The sequence below is a fragment of the Ornithorhynchus anatinus genome, chromosome 7 (assembly GCF_004115215.2).
Source record: "Ornithorhynchus anatinus isolate Pmale09 chromosome 7, mOrnAna1.pri.v4, whole genome shotgun sequence".
NCBI classification, from domain to species: Eukaryota; Metazoa; Chordata; class Mammalia; order Monotremata; family Ornithorhynchidae; genus Ornithorhynchus; species Ornithorhynchus anatinus.
In genome coordinates this window covers 38643958-38659800 of record NC_041734.1, presented here as the reverse complement: position 1 = coordinate 38659800, position 15843 = coordinate 38643958, and the positions used below count along the sequence as shown (strand labels likewise).

The 15843-nt window shown below is 41.9% G+C and overlaps 1 protein-coding gene across 3 annotated transcripts in view; it reads left to right on the top strand.

Annotated features, from left to right (window-relative positions):
* Nucleotides 1–15843, top strand: part of DIP2A (disco interacting protein 2 homolog A) — a 154161-nt gene that overhangs the window by 44520 nt on the left and 93798 nt on the right. For all 3 annotated transcript variants that reach the window (XM_039912499.1, XM_029069562.1, XM_029069561.1), the window contains exon 2: nucleotides 10409–10480. In XM_039912499.1, the coding sequence (XP_039768433.1) occupies nucleotides 10409–10480 (72 nt within the window). The remainder of the gene's footprint in view (nucleotides 1–10408; nucleotides 10481–15843) is intronic.

Sequence of the window (15843 nt, the reverse complement as noted above, 5' to 3'; positions counted from 1 at the left end):
TTGTCTTTCAACTCCACCCTTTTCTCCCCGGCTGCTTCCGTGTATTACTCATCCTCCTGCCTCGACCTAGAAACCCTGACACCCTTACTCTGCCTGATATATTGAAGCCTTCTTTTACTGTTAAATTCCTTAGCCCTAGGATTCTCCGGACTGTTACCAGAATGTAAATCTGGTATTGAAGACTGGTTTGTATCTCAGGGAAAAGCTATCCTTTGGGTAGACTCCCAGACAGAGTAATGGAAAAAGAATCGGCTTTAAGGCCAATTCGACTCTCCCCCTCCTACCTCACCCTGCTGATCTCGTACTAGAGCCCAGCTCTCACATATCGCTCCTCGAAAACCAACCTACTGTATGGACTTCAGTCTCGTCCGTCCCTTCGCCACCTCCTTGCCCACGTCCTCCTGCGGGCCTGGAACTCCTTCCCTTTCCATATCCGACAGACCAGTACTCTCCCTGACTAAGCCCTAATTTCCTCCAACAGTCCTCCCCCCTGAATTGCCCTGTGCACTCAGATCTGGTTCCATATCCACCTCGGTATCAAACAAAAACTTCTCACCATTGGCCTCAAAGCTCTCCATCTCCTTCCCCGCTCCTACCTCACCTCTCTTCTCTCTTTCTACAACACAGCCCGCCTCCATCCTCCAGTGCTAACCTTCTCACGGTGCCCCGATCTCGCCGTCTCGCCGCCATCCCTGGCCCACGTCCTGCCTCTGGCCTGGTTCTGCCAGTTGCTTGCTGCATGACCTTGGGCAAGTCACTTCACTTCTCTGAGCCTCATTTCTCCCTTCCCCCCAACACACATGTATATAACTTTTATATCTGTAATTTATGTATTTACATTAATATCTATCTCCCCCTCAAGACTGTGAGCTCATTGTGAACAGAGGATGTGCCTGATGTTATATTGTACTCCTGCAAGTATTTAGTACGGTGCTGTGCACACAGTAAGTGCTCAATAAATGTGATTGAAGGAATGAATGAATGGAATGCCTTCCCTCTTCAAATCTGACATTTACTCTCTCCCACTTCAAAGCGATATTGAATAATAATAATTGAATAATAATAATGTTGGTATTTGTTGAGCGCTTACTATGTGCCAAGCACTGTTCTAAGCACTGGGGTAGATACAAGGTAATCAGGTAGTCCCGTGTAGGGCTCACAGTCTTCATCCCCATTTTACAAATGAGGTATCTGAGGCACAGAGAAGTTAAGTGACTTGCCCAGAGTCACACAGCTGATAAGCGGCAGAGCCGGGATTAGAACCCACCACCTCTAAATCCCAAGCCCGGGCTCTTTCCACTGAACAACACTGCTTCTCATATCCAAGACACATCTCCTCCAAGAGGCCTTCCCAGACTTAAGCCCCACTTTTCCTCCTCTCCCAATCCCTTCTGTGACGTCCTGACCTGCTCCCTTTGCTCTTCCCCCTCATCCGTCAGAGGTCATGGGTTCGAATCCCAGCTCTGCCACTTGTCTGCTGTGTGACTGTGGGCAAGTCACTAACTTCTCTGTGCCTCAGTTACCTCATCTGTAAAATGGGGATTAAGAGTGTGAGCCCCACGTGGGACAATCTGATTCCCCTGTGTCTTCCCCAGCGCTTAGAACAGTGCTCTGCACATAGTAAGCGCTTAACAAATACCAACATTATTATCCCAGCCCTACAGCTCTTGTGTATATATCTGTAATTTTCTTTACATTTGTATTTGTATTTCTGTTGCTCTCTATCTCCCCTAATGCCTGAATTCCCAAAAGGAGGGAATGTCACTGTTTATTGTTGTAATGTGCTTTCCCAAGCGCTTAGTACAGTGCTTTGAACATGTAAGTGCTTAATAAATATGATTGAATGAATGAATACATCTGTACCCCTGAAGCACTTGATATTCACCCCATCTTCTGACCCACGGCACTTAGGTACTTATCCTTACAATCTGTCATTTTCTCTGTCTGAATTTATTTTAATGTCCTCTAGAGTGTAAGCTTCTTGTGGTCAGGGATCAGGTCTACCAACACTATTTTATTGTTGTTTTCCAAGATCATAGTGCAGTGCCTTTCCCAAGCTCTAAGTGAAATGTTCTATACACAGCAAGAGCTCAGTAAATACCACTTATTTATTTTTTTTAGTAAATATATTTAAACGTAAATTGAAATTTTAAGTAGTGCTTACCCCAGTAGTGTAGGAATATCAATTTAGTGAAGCTCTAAAAGCTCAAAAGTATCAGTCAATCTTATTTGTTGAGCATTTACTGTGTCCAGAGCATAGTTCAAAGCCTTCTGTCTCTGCCCACTCCAGTCCATACTTCACTTTGCTGCCCAGATCATTTTTCTACAAAAATGTTCAGGACATGATGTTTCCCCACTTCTCAGAAAACTCCAGTGGCCTTCCATCCACCCCCGCAACAAACAAAAACTCCTCACCATTGGTTTTAAAGCAGTCAGTCACCTTGCCCCCTCCTACCTCACCTCTCTACTCTCCTACTACAACCCAAGCCCATACACTTAGCTCCTCTAATGCTAACCTTTTCACTGTGCCTCATCTCAACTCTCTCGACGCTGTCCCCTCGCCCACGTCCTGCCTCAAATCCGACAGACGATTGCTCCCCCTGCCCCTGCAAAGCCTTACTGAAGGCACATCTCCTCCAAGAGGCCTTCCCTGACTAAGCCCTCTTTCCTCTTCTCCACTCCCTTCTGCCTTGCCCTGACTCGCTCCTTTTGTTCTTCCCCCCCACAGCCCCAGAGCACTTATGTACATTTCTGTAATTTATTTATATTAACGTCTGTCCCTCTAGACTGTAAGCTTGTTGTGGGCAGGGAATGTGTCTGTTTACCATTATTTTGTACTCTCCAAAGTGCTCAGTACCATACTCTGCACACAGTAAATGCTGAATAAATACAATTGAATGAATGAATAAATGAAAGCCTTGGAAAAGTAGAGTATCAGAGAGTTGGTAGACATGTTCCCTGTCCACAAGGAAATGACATTAGGGAATAGGGATAATTGTGATTGATTATAAAACACACCACAGTATATTAGAAGCCCAATTTTGCAGCATTCCCCCAGACTCCTTTCTAGAAGAGCAAAAATTATACATTCTACCAAATGGAACTTTTTGTGTACACAGAATCGTACACAGTACTCTACTTCTCTAAAAGGGCAATTTCCAGAAATTAAATACAAGATTGTTAAGAGGTGGAGTAAATCTGGGCCAGAAGGAACAGTATGGAAATACATGCTTCAGAGAAGGAAAGACAATAGAAACCACAGAACTGTCTGGAGCCTAGATCATATAGTGATTTAGTGTTCATAGTTTCAAGAATCCACCTTAGCATTGATGAATAAAACATCCAAATCATTATTCTGACATAGCTGTAAAAGTAATCTGAAAGAATACCAAAATCACTGTTTAGCCTGCATATTTTCCCCTTATAGAAGTGAAAATGATCCCTATAGCTCAATTGTAAACTTTTTTCGTCTTCGTTTTAAAAATGCACACTTTCAAAGAAAGCAGTTCTAAAATTGAGGCCTCTTAGCTGCCATGTCCTTCGCTTTGTACATTCTAGGCTATAAGCTCTTCCTGGTAAGGGAACATATCTACGAACACTGTTCTCTTGTTAATTGTTGCATTTGTTAAACGCTTACTATATGCCAGGCACTGTACTAAACGCTGGAGTGGATACAAGCAAATCTGGTTGGGGACAGTCCCTGTTCCATGTGGGGCTCACAGCCTCAATCCCCATTTTACAGATGAGGTAACTGAGGCACAGAGAAGTAAAGTGACTTGCCCAAGCTCACACAGCAGACAAGTGGCGGAGCTGGGATTAGAACCTGTGACCTTCTGACTCCCAGGCCTGTGTTGCATCCCTAGGCCATGCTGCTTCTCCCAAGCGCTTAGTACAGTGCTCTGCACACAGTAAGCATTCAACAAATGCGATTGATCATAGGGTCAGTCATCATAAAGATACAGAGTCTCTTTTCGAAAGGATCCGGTTAATTTCCTTACACAAGTCACCCACTTCTCGTGTAATGCCCGGAATGCATTACTGCAAAGCTCCTCAGTAAAGCAAACTTTTGTTGTAGCAGTGGACCGGTGCAGGAAATATGCTTTGAGTCTTTAGATTTCATGGCATGGTCATGGGTTTGAATTCCGGCTCTGCCGCCTGTTAGCTGTGTGACTTTGGACAAGTCATTTAACCTCTCTGTGCCTCAGTTATATCATCTGTAAAATGGGGATGAAGACTGTGAGCCCTACGTGGGACAACCTGATTACCTTGTATCTACCCCAGTGCTTAGAACAGTGCTTGGCACATAGTAAGTGCTTAACAAATACCAACATTATTATTATTATGGCAGAGTATATGTAAATAGGCTTGTGCTGTCCAGTTAACGTTCCCTTATTCTCCCACAGCATTCTAGCCAAAGCGGGTAGTGGAAGCATATGTGTGGGCAGAACCGAGCGTCCTTTTCAGTTTTTCCATGCTGAACTGCAACCGAATCCTGGAATCAGATTATGTTAATTGTTCTTGGCCGTCAGATACTAAATGGTTTCTAAGACAGAGGCATGTTGTGTGAAATTTTATCAAGTTGCCATCAGGTCTGCTTTCTTGAAGACACCACCTTTGTTTTTAAAATGTTTTTGGCTAGATGGTTATCTGAACTAACACGAACTTGTGAGTATATTTAAAAACCGAAATACTTTTTCTTGATCTTAATTAAGGCAGGATTTGGATTCCTAAATTATGTAAGCGTATCACAAGTTGGGGCCAGGATTGATCCTAGTAGGAAGTGGTGTATCTTAAAAATAAATCTGAAGTTGTCCAAAGTTAAAATTTTGACCATTCCATGTAATTTCATCCGTTCATCCAAAAGAATATTCATTCTCAACAAAGGCGTGCTGAACTTGATACATTTACAGTGTAAGGTGGCTCTTTACCTTTCACATGATTGCTTTTGCTACGCCATCTGATCCTTATTTTTAAAATTTAAGAAGGCGAGGGTGTTCAGACTGGATGACTTTGATTAATGTCTGTAAATTTAGATGCTAAGAAACGGTAGGCCCCACAGACGATGGGCTAGCCGAAAAGCCACATCTAACTTTACATCGAGCTGTTTCTAGCCCCGCTCCCTCTTTTGTCTAGGCTAATGACCAGGGAGAAAGTGAGGTTAAATGAGAGCAGCTGTGGCCCTGCCTCACCAGATGTGCCTCCCCGGACTGAAGCGGGAGCTTTCTTTTGGAGAGGGTAGGAGATGACAAAGGACCTCAAGATGATGGGTTAATCCCACTGTGGCACTGTGTTCGCCGTGGGGGTGGGGAGCGATTGTGGAGGGTGAAATCCACCTCAGACCTTTTCAAAATGGAACAAAGAAATCTCCTCTGTACACTGTCTGACTTTCATTCTGGGAGCCGAAGCATTTGACTTTAAGACTTTTCCTAACCCAATCCCAGCCAAATACCCTAATTTATCATTCCGGCCCTTCATGGAAACAAATGAACTTGCACTTGATCTGAGGAAAAACATTTTTGGTTGATTTCCGCTAACGTATGCTCAGTCCTGTTTTTGTGTACAGACTAATTTGGGACTGGGATATTGGCTTCCAGGGACATTTTTTAGAGCTTTGTTGTGGCGGCAATGTGGAATTTTAAAGAAAATAATCATCTCATAAGGAAGTTAAGGTATGGCAAATTGGTCTTCTATTTACTGCAGATGTAACCAGCATATTGTCTGGAACATTCTCCTTTGATAATATCAGATTTCATGGTGAAATAGCTTTCATTTCAATGGATTATTTACATTTGTCCTTTAAGTCAAGTATAAGATGTGTGTGTTTTGATGTTTATATCATGAATCTTACATTGGACCAAGTAGATGTTTCTGAGCACCTCCTATTCTTATGTAGTTTATGATGAATGTGAATAACTTGATATTTTCATGGAAATGTTTATATTAGTATATGGAATGATAGACATTTTGTTAGCACTTTCATAAATAATCCAGAGTGCACATTGGCATTAACTATTTGATCATGTTTCTGATAAGGGGAATACTTTTTGAGAGGAAGCATAGTACTCAACATTCTTGCCCATGGATTTTCCTGCAGGCTTCCTTTTGTATCTTGTGGGACTGAATTTGTGTGTAATCAGGTCTGATTTCACTATAAAATGCTGATTCTGGAGTGAAGATAAATGAGGTAATTTAATCTCCTTAACTGCAGCAAACCTTTGTGCAAGAGAAAGCTGTAAAGTGTACTTTAGAATTAACTCGTGTGTTGAGATTAACCTTGGTAGTTGGACTGCATTCAAAGTAGACATTTATTCAGAAAGACACCCCCCCCCCCCCAATTACTTTTTGGAATATAAGTAAATGCTCTTCATTAGATCGTGTTTTTCTATTCTTTTATGTCATGTCATTTAAATTAGTGGTGATAGCATGGCTTTGCCTATTCCTCACTGAATTAGTGATGCAAATATTTTTTCTGTTCTCTAGGTTTTAAATGGCTAACTTGGTTTAAGAATTCATTTGCTTTCCTCTTGATTTGCATTTTGAGACAGAGCCGGACTTTATAAATAAGGACTGGGAAAATGATGCATTTGAATATCTTCTTGCTGTATTTGACATCCAAATATATGAAAACTAATTCAGTACATTTTCACATTATGCCTTTGTTTGGAAGGGCGCAAAGTAAGATTAGGTGATTTACCTGTAATCTAATTTTGTATAAAGATGGGCATTTTTTTTTACTCAGTCCTGAGTAATAGAGTACTTTGAGAACCCAGTACATGCTGAATGATAATGCTAGGTCTTTGAAAAAGGTGCATCATATTTCTTTTCCAGTTAATGATTCTTAAAGGTTTTACTATCAGTTTTTTGCATAATTTGTTGTACATTGCCATATTTAACTAGATATGAATATTTTAGAGAGGCTATGACTTTATAATACAAAAAGAAATAAGAACATAAGAAATGTCCTACTGGGGCAAAACAATGGCCCTTTCAGGCCAATATTCTGTCGGTTGTAGTGGCACCAAGAGTTGCTTGGAAGAACAATCATTCAGTCGTATTTATTGAGGGCTTACTGTGTGCAGAGCATTGTACAAAGCACTTGGAAAAGTACAATACAATGTTGCCCTCCTCATTATCTATCCTCAGGGGTATAAATGGTTGATCCAAATCCTTTAATATCCTGTCATAGATCTCTTGCCTATCAATCGTGAAAACCCTCCTCTCCAACATCCATAATTTTCTTTCTGATAACCTATCCTGGATTGATAATCCATAAATTATTCAGGTCTTCCATGAATCTAATGATGTGAAAAAGGCCCAAGATTGGAGAAGTAGGACATTCCCGCTTTCCATATGTTCTGAACAAGATTTTAAATGCTAGGTTTCAGGTCAGTTCTTGGAATACGTTAGGGTTTTGCAGATTTATTTTGTGGAAGGTGGGTGTGCATTTATGGTATTGTGTTTCCTTCATATAAATCCTAAAATGAACTTTGAAATTTATATTCACTGAAATCACTGCGAATAAATAAAAGTTAATACTATTTTCAAATTAATTGAACCGCACTGCACTTTACCTTCCAAACCCACTTGAAAAATAATCCTCCTTCAGGAAATATTCCCCAACTGAGCTCCACCTTCTTGGTCCCATTTGCTGTCCTAAGATTTACATGTGTATTGTTTTGTTTAGTCTGTGTACTTGGTCATATGTATATTTTTGCTTGCTTTTTGTTGTCCCCAGTTGTATTTGCTTCTTTTGTTTTCATCCTATGTATAGAATATTTGTATTCCTTTTTCTTCCCCCTCCCTGCTCCCACTGGCTCCTTAAAAGCAGGGAGGTAAACTCTGTTTTTTATGTCCATCTACAACAGCCCAGTCCTCTAGCACCAGCTTGCTCACTGCAGCCCATCTCTAGCTTTGGACCTCCACCCTCCAAATTAAGCCTTCTTTTTCCTGACTCCCTGCCAGTCAGTCACTGGTCTTGCCTCAGCACTTGGCTAAACTCTTGGGAGGTTGCAGTAGGACAGAATTATCAAGACAGTTCCCTGTCCCTAAGGAGCTTACCGTCTGTCCTTTCTGCATCATCTATGCACTTGGCTCTGTACCCTTTGGACATTTGGTTTCACCCCACCCTCGACCCCGTAGCACTTGTGTAGATATCTAATAATATTAATAATAATTGAGGTATTATGTGCCTGTTCTATCCTTCCTTGCTTCCTGTCTCCCAAGTCCGTAACCTTGGCGTTATCTTTGACTCCTCTCTCCTTCAACCACATCCGCAGCCCATCACCAAATCCTGTCAGTCCCACCTTCACAACATCACCAAAATCCACCCTCTCCTCTCCATCCAAACTGCTACCATGTTACTCACTCCTCCTATCCCGCCTGGATTACCGCATCAGCCTCCTTTGCCGACCTCCCAGCCTCCTGCCTCTCCCCACTCCAGTCCATACTTCACTCTGCTGCCCGGATCATTTTTCTACAAAAATGTTCAGGGCATGTCACCCCGCTCCTCAGAAAAACTCTGGTGGTTGCCCATCCACCTCCGCATCAAACACAAACTCCTCACCATTGGCTTTAGAGAAGCAGCGTGGCTTAGTGGAAAGAGCCCGGGCTTGGGAGTCAGAGGTCGTGGATTCCAGTCCCGACTCTGCCACTTGTCAGCTGTGTGACTTCGGGCAGGTTATTTAACTTTCTATGCCTCAGTTACCTCATAGGTAAAATGGGGATTAAGACTGTGAGCCCCTGCTGGGACAGCCTGATAACCTTGTATCTCCCCCAGCACTTAAAATAGTGCTTGGCACATAGTAAGCGCTTAACAAATACCGTTGTTACTAATATTATTATTAAAACGCTCCATCACCTTACCCCCTCCTACTTCACCTCACTACTCTCCTACTACAATCCAGCCTGCCACACTTTACACCTCTAACGCTAACCTTCTCACTGTGCCTCGAACTTGCTTATCTTGCCGCTGACCCCTCACTCACATCCTGCCTCTGGCCTGGAACATCCTTCCTCCTCAGAAAGGACAGTTATTCTAGCCCCCCTTCAAAGCCTTTTTGAAGGCACATCACTTCCAGGAAGCCTTCCCTGACTATGTCTCCCCTTTCCTCTTCTCCCACTCCCTTCTGCATCGCCCTGACTTGCTCCCTTTGTTCTTTCCCCCTCCCAGCACCAGGGCACTTACGTACATATCAGTAATTTATTTATATTAATGTCTGTCCCCCCTTTCCCAGACTTTAAGATGGTTGTGGGCAGAGAATGTTTCTGTTTATTGTTGTATCGCATTCTCCCAAGAGCTTAGTACAGTGCTCTGCACATAGTAAACACTCAATAGATATGATTGAAGGAATACTAAGCGCTGGGGTGAATCCAAGCAAATCAGGTTGGGCCCCATCGCTGTCCACGTGGGGTTTACAGTCTTAATCCCCATTTTACAGATGAGGTAACTGAGGTACAGAGAATTTAAGTGACTTGCCCAAGGTCACACGACAGCCGGAATTAGAACCTTGGTCCTTTTGACTCCCAGGCCCATGCTCTGTCCACTAGGCTATGCTGTTAATGTCTGTTTCTTCCTCTAGCCTGGAAGCTGTGGTGGGCAGAGAACATTTGTACCAACTCTGTTGTATTGTACTCTCCCAAGCGCTTAGTACAGTGCTCTGCACACCTTAAATCCTCAGCCTGTTGCAGCGGGGATTAGACCCATGTCCTTCTGGCTCCCAATCCCATGCTCTATCCGCTAGACTGTGCTGCCTCCTTTAGAACAATGCCTAACACATAGTAAGAGCTTAACAAATACCATTAAAAAATACCATTGATTGATTGATATGCTCCTAAACACCTAACACCTTGTTCTGCATACAGGTGCTCCATAAATATTTATGACAATGATAAAGAATGGTTTTAGTTAATGAATGAATGTATTTTTTTCAGAAGTTCTTAAAATATGAGCCTGTAAATATTATTCCCTAGGAAAGCTCATTTTTTCTTTTATTTCCCTCCTTTTGTGAATTTTCAAAGCAAAAAATGTTAGAGTAATCTCACTTTGCTCCCTGTTTTCACTGAGCAGTCTGATGCAAAGCATATTTTGTCTACTAGTTTCTATTAACACTGCAGATCTTTTGTGCTCATAGAATTGCTGTGCCTTGCAGAATGGCAGATAGTCTGTGCAGAAGCAGCCCAACTCAATACTAACAAGAAGCTTAAAACAACAAGCAAGGCCTGATTTAACCCCCACCCTCCTAAAAAAAAAAAAAAGTTGGGAGATCTGCTATTGATGCATTATATTGTATATGGATGTTCTGGTTTGGTTGAAGTAAAGATTTTTAGGGATGGTCATTCACTATCTGGTCCCAGGGGAAACAGGCAAATGATATAAATTTAGAATAATTGTATCTTTTGTCCTTTTTAGGTGACATCACTCAAAAAGGCTATGAAAAGAAAAGGGCAAAGCTGCTTGCACGATATATACCTCTCATTCAAGGTAAGCATTCTGCTTTTCACTCTTTACGCTACGATTTTAAGTGGAAAAGTAGGTTATCTTAATGGAATTGTATCAATAAAACCCCTGGCTTTAGCTTGCTACGTTTCATAATGGGTCTAATATATATTTATCTATACACACACACACACACATATTTTTTTTAAATGTTATTTGTTAAGCACTTATGTGCCAGGCACTGAACTAAGTGCTGGAGTAGATACGAGCTAATCATGTTGGACACAGTCCATGTCCCACATGGGCTCACAATCTTAATCCCCATTTTACAGATGAGGTAACAGAGGCATAAAGTTTAGTGGCTTGCCCAAGACCACACAGCAGATAGTGGCTGGTCTGGAATTAGAACTCAGGTCCTCTAACTCCCAGGCCTGTGATTGATCCACTAGACCATACATACACACCCATGTACACCCGCCCCCCCCCCCCACCTACCCGGTTTTCCGATAATCTAAGGAGTGTGTTATTCATTGCATTTAAGGAAAACTACTTCTTGTAGCATGCAGCCACTTGAACATCATACATATAAGCCATTTCTTCCTATATCACTTCACATAGCTCCCAACCAGGATCACAGTGTCAAGCAATTGTTCCCTAATTCTCCAGCAACTTCTGGCCAAAATGTGCAGTGAAAGCGTGTTTTAGACCAGAACTAGCACTATACTCATAAGACAGTAAATTCAGTTGTGGGGTCAGACAACAGCCATCTAGGCCAGGATTCTTTCAGTCACAATTCTAATAATGTGTGGGGGGGAAAACAGTTCAAAAGACTCATTTGAAATTTCAATAAAAGGTCTCCTTAACTATTTGCTGCTCATTTGTTATATGCATTGCCTTCATTTAAGAAAACTGGAATAGACAAAATTCATATCCTCCAAAGAGGGTCACGGAGCAGTAACGGATTGTCAGTGATGAATAGTCCTCTGTTCACCCCTAGTAAATTTGGAGTGACAAAGCTTCCCACACTGTCGGCAGGGGAGATTGGGGACTTGCCCAGGTGGATTTTCCCCGTTCCTTTCTCCTTCCCCACCCTCCCTCTTCCAGGTTTCCTTGTAGAATAGTTTCCTCCCTCCCACGTTCCTCTTCCTGCCAAGGAAGCAGCTACAATCCCCTGATGATTCTCCTGCATTTCTCAGGTAGCTTTTGGTTAAAAGCTTTACGTAGAGGGAGCAAGACAACAGCAAGAAATTTCCACTCCCAGCCCAGTTGGAGGCAGTCGGAGTAACCACAATCCTGACCAAGCCTGCAGGGAGTCTACAATCCCTACTCTTTTTCTAGACCAGACCAGGAGAGGGAATTCCATTGGTGTGAGACTCACTCATTCTATTTCCCTAGAGATGCCCAATTCCACTGTCAAGGAGATCCTTTTTTCCATCATGGAATTCACCAATTTTGTGGAATTCATTAGGAGAATAGAAAAATGGGGTGTTCTTCGGATTATACTGACTCAGCCATACAGTTACAATGAGGAGAGAGAGAAAGCAGCACTAAGGGAGGAAAGCCCTTCTCTGATGCATATTTCCAGTTAACCTGGGGACAGAGAATCCAGGACCCATTTTATATCATTGTTCTGACTGGGGACAAATCAGTTATGTCCAGGCCTAACACTCGGGTATACATGGTAAGTGTGTTTTGGACAGGGAACATGTCTCCCGTTTCTATTGTGTTGTACTCTCCCAAGCACTTAGTACAATGTTCTAAACAGAGTAAGCACTCAGTAAATGGCATCGATTGATTGAGAGGTGCCCAAAACCTCATCATCGCCAGAGAGGCTGTGAAGTCACACACATAGTCCAATAGTCTTCCATGAGCTATAGTCCCAGTGGTGAACTCATTGGTGAAAATAGGTCTGTCCTTGCCTTTACTCCATTAGTGGGTCCTCATCCAGTGCTACAGCCAACAGAATCGCTCCGCGGGCAAGATATAAGGAGAGCGCACCTGGCCCACATCTTGTACCTTTCTATTTATTCTCGGATTGGGAGACCTGATATGGCGACACTGTGATTCAGCATGTATTCCAGCTCTCCTCCCATCTCTTTAGGAGATGATGTACCACATGTTCTGTTTATCTTTGATAAGACATTGAGCTTAATAACCCTCATTTCTCCAAAACAGGCCCTCTTAATCTTGGTTCTTTAAAGGCTTGGCCTTATCACATCCCCCCACCGGTCCCTCTGCCTGTGGAGTCACCTGCCTAGAGTCTCTGATTTGCAATCTTGAATATTATCTTTACCAGTGGTGGAATTTGGAAGGGAGAAAGTCTCCCTGCAAGGAGACATCTGGGAGGATGAGCCCCCAAACTTCCCTAGACAGGTCCCAGGTCTCTCCATAGGGCAGGTTTGGAAGCTTAAGACTTCCAGGCTTCCCCAGTTACCTAACTTTGCCCAGAAAAGACCACTCATCTTAAAATCATAGGGAAGTAAATCTCATTATACCAGTTTGTAAATTTTGGCAAGTTAAAAATAGCATTCAGTACTTGACCTTCTGCCTTTGAAATGATTTCATACCATGTTATTGTCATTTAATTGTGTGACTATGGGATCATGATCATTTGGTGCGGTGAAACTATTACCTTAATGCCTGGCATTTATCTGGTTAGTTTAATTTCTTGCCTGCATTTACATTCTAGGTGTCATTTTGTAGCAGAGATAATTTATAATTTGTCTACACAACTAAATACTAGAATTTAATGACTCATTCACAGTTTGCCTTCTAATTTAATTGAATACTCTAGGGAGATTTAATCTAAGTAAGATTTAACAATCTTGAAAGCATTTTTAAAGATAAATTTATGCTACTGCTTTTGGCCCATACTATTCTGTGGGAGTTCCCTTTTCTAAACCTTAATAGGTATTCTTTCTCACTCTGGTGATCTTTATTTTCCCCTTTTAGTTTGCAGGTCACTGAAAAACATTTTGTTCCGAAAATCCCCATTTTTTTAGCTCAAATAATAAAAAAATCCTTAAAAAATTCAGATTAATATTTGTACCTGGTAATAAGTGCCTTGTCTTCTTGGAAGATAACTTTGACTTTTGCCATATACTGCATATGGAAATTGTTTTGTCATATATGGACTACATATCTTCACAGTGATTATATATTTTCATACTCTAGACTGTAAGCTCCTTGTGGGTAGGGAACATGTCCACTAACACTGTTATATTTTGCCCTCTCAAGCCCTTTAGTGCAATGCTCTGCACATAATAAGTGCCCAATAAATTTGATCAGTGGATAATGAACTGTAGATGTTTTCACACTGCATTCATACGTTTCAGCAAAACTTTGTAAAAGGAAATCATTCCCATCAATCAGTCAATCATATTTAGCATTTTCTGTGTGGAGAGCACTATATTAAGCACTTGGGAGAGTGCAATATAAAAGACACATTTTCTGCCATTTGGATTGGACAGAGTGGACAATTAGGAGCATATGCTATGAAATTGCAATGAATTGGCCACAACAGGAGCTTATACCAAAGAATGGCTTCAGGCAGAAATTCAGTATTAGAAACACTAGATCAGTTCATTAGCATTGCATAGTGAACTATTTGTAGATAAAGTTCAACTTTACCATGCCCATATTGGAAAGGATGAACTTTAAGCAGTTACAAATGAGTTCCTTTTAGGCTGCTAATGAACTACTGCAGTGTTTCTGATAGAGAAACACAATGCAGATCCCTTAAGCTTTTTTTTAAATGGCATTTGTTAAGCAGTTAACTTGTGCCAAACTCTGTATTATGCACTGAGGTAGATACAAGCAAATCAGGATGGACATATGGGGCTCACAGTCTTAATCCCCATTTGGAAATATGAGGTCACTGAGGCAAAGTGAAGCAAATTGACTTGCCCAAGGTCACACAGCAGACAAGTGGCAGAGTCAGGATTAGAACCCAGGTCCTTCTGACTCTATCTACTAGACCATTCTGTTTCTCTTTAGGGGCAGAAGTCAGACAGACCCCACTGAAAAATGTTTCAGTTGTTTTCCAGCTATTCCCCTGACCCTTTGTTTACCATTACCACAATAGTTGAAACAAAATATTTTTCATTACCGTGGGAATTTTCAAAAACACTACAGTCATATTTTAATGGCAGTAACTATAGATCCTGTAGAAGCAGCGTGGCGCAGTGGAAAGAGCACGGGCTTTGGAGTCAGGGCTCATGAGTTCGAATCCCAGCTCTGCCACTTGTCAGCTGTGTGACTGTGGGCAAGTCACTTAACTTCTCTGTGCCTCAGTTCCCTCATCTGTAAAATGGGGATTAAGACTGTGAGCCCCACGTGGGACAACCTGATTCCCCTGTGTTTACCCCAGCGCTTAGAACAGTGCTCTGCACATAGTAAGCGCTTAACAAATACCAACATTATTATTATTATTAGATCCGATCCCTCAAGACCGTAAGCTTGTTGCGATCAGGGAATGGGTCTGCCAACTCTGTATTGTACTCCCCCACATGCTTAATACAGTGCTCTGCACATAGTAAGTGCTCAATAATTGCAATTGATTGATTTACACATATTTAAAATATATGCAAAATTCTGATCTTTTCCTATAGCGTATATTCATTATGTGTTGTGAAATATTTGAACAATGGGTTACTTATACCAACATGTTTGACAATAGTTGGCATTTCTCCAATAGCAGTTAGGCTACCAGATCATCATTGTAGTGGGGTTTTTTCCTGAATTCTGAAAGACAGTTACAGAGCTTAAAAAGTTGAAAGAGCAATTCCCCATTACAGTATTTTTTTGCTGCTCTTTTGCGATGGTAGTATTGGATTGTAATGGCTGTATTTCTTTCAGTACTCGCACTTAGCAAAGCATTCTGGTTTTGCCCTGCCTGCACTGTGATCGGCACCTGTACATTTGGTATGTTGGGCATTTTTGACTCTAGGAGCTGTGTTTTTTGTGTTGAACTTAGTAACCCTACAAATTGAGCAAATAATCAGTGATACTCATATTAAGTGCTTGGGAGAGGTCCTTAAAGTTGGTAGACACATCCCTGCCTTCAAAGTGCTAATGCAGCATAGAAGTGCTTTTCTGAGAAAGCACAGGGTTTTGTAATCCTCTAGACTGAAAGATCCTTGAAGGTGGAGAGAGTAATTGTCTGACGGATATAAACAGAGCATTCCAGGTCAGAGGCTGGATGTGGGCAAGAGGTCAGCAGCGAGGTAGACGACACTGAGGTACGGGGAGTAGGTTTGGCATCAGCGGAGCAAATTGTGCGGGCTGGGTTGTAGGAGAGCAGTGAGGTAAGGTGAGAGGGGGCAAGGTGATTGAGTGCTTTAATGCTGATGGTAAGGAGTTTCTGTGTGTTGTTGAGATGGATGAGCAATCACTGGAGGTTCTTGAGA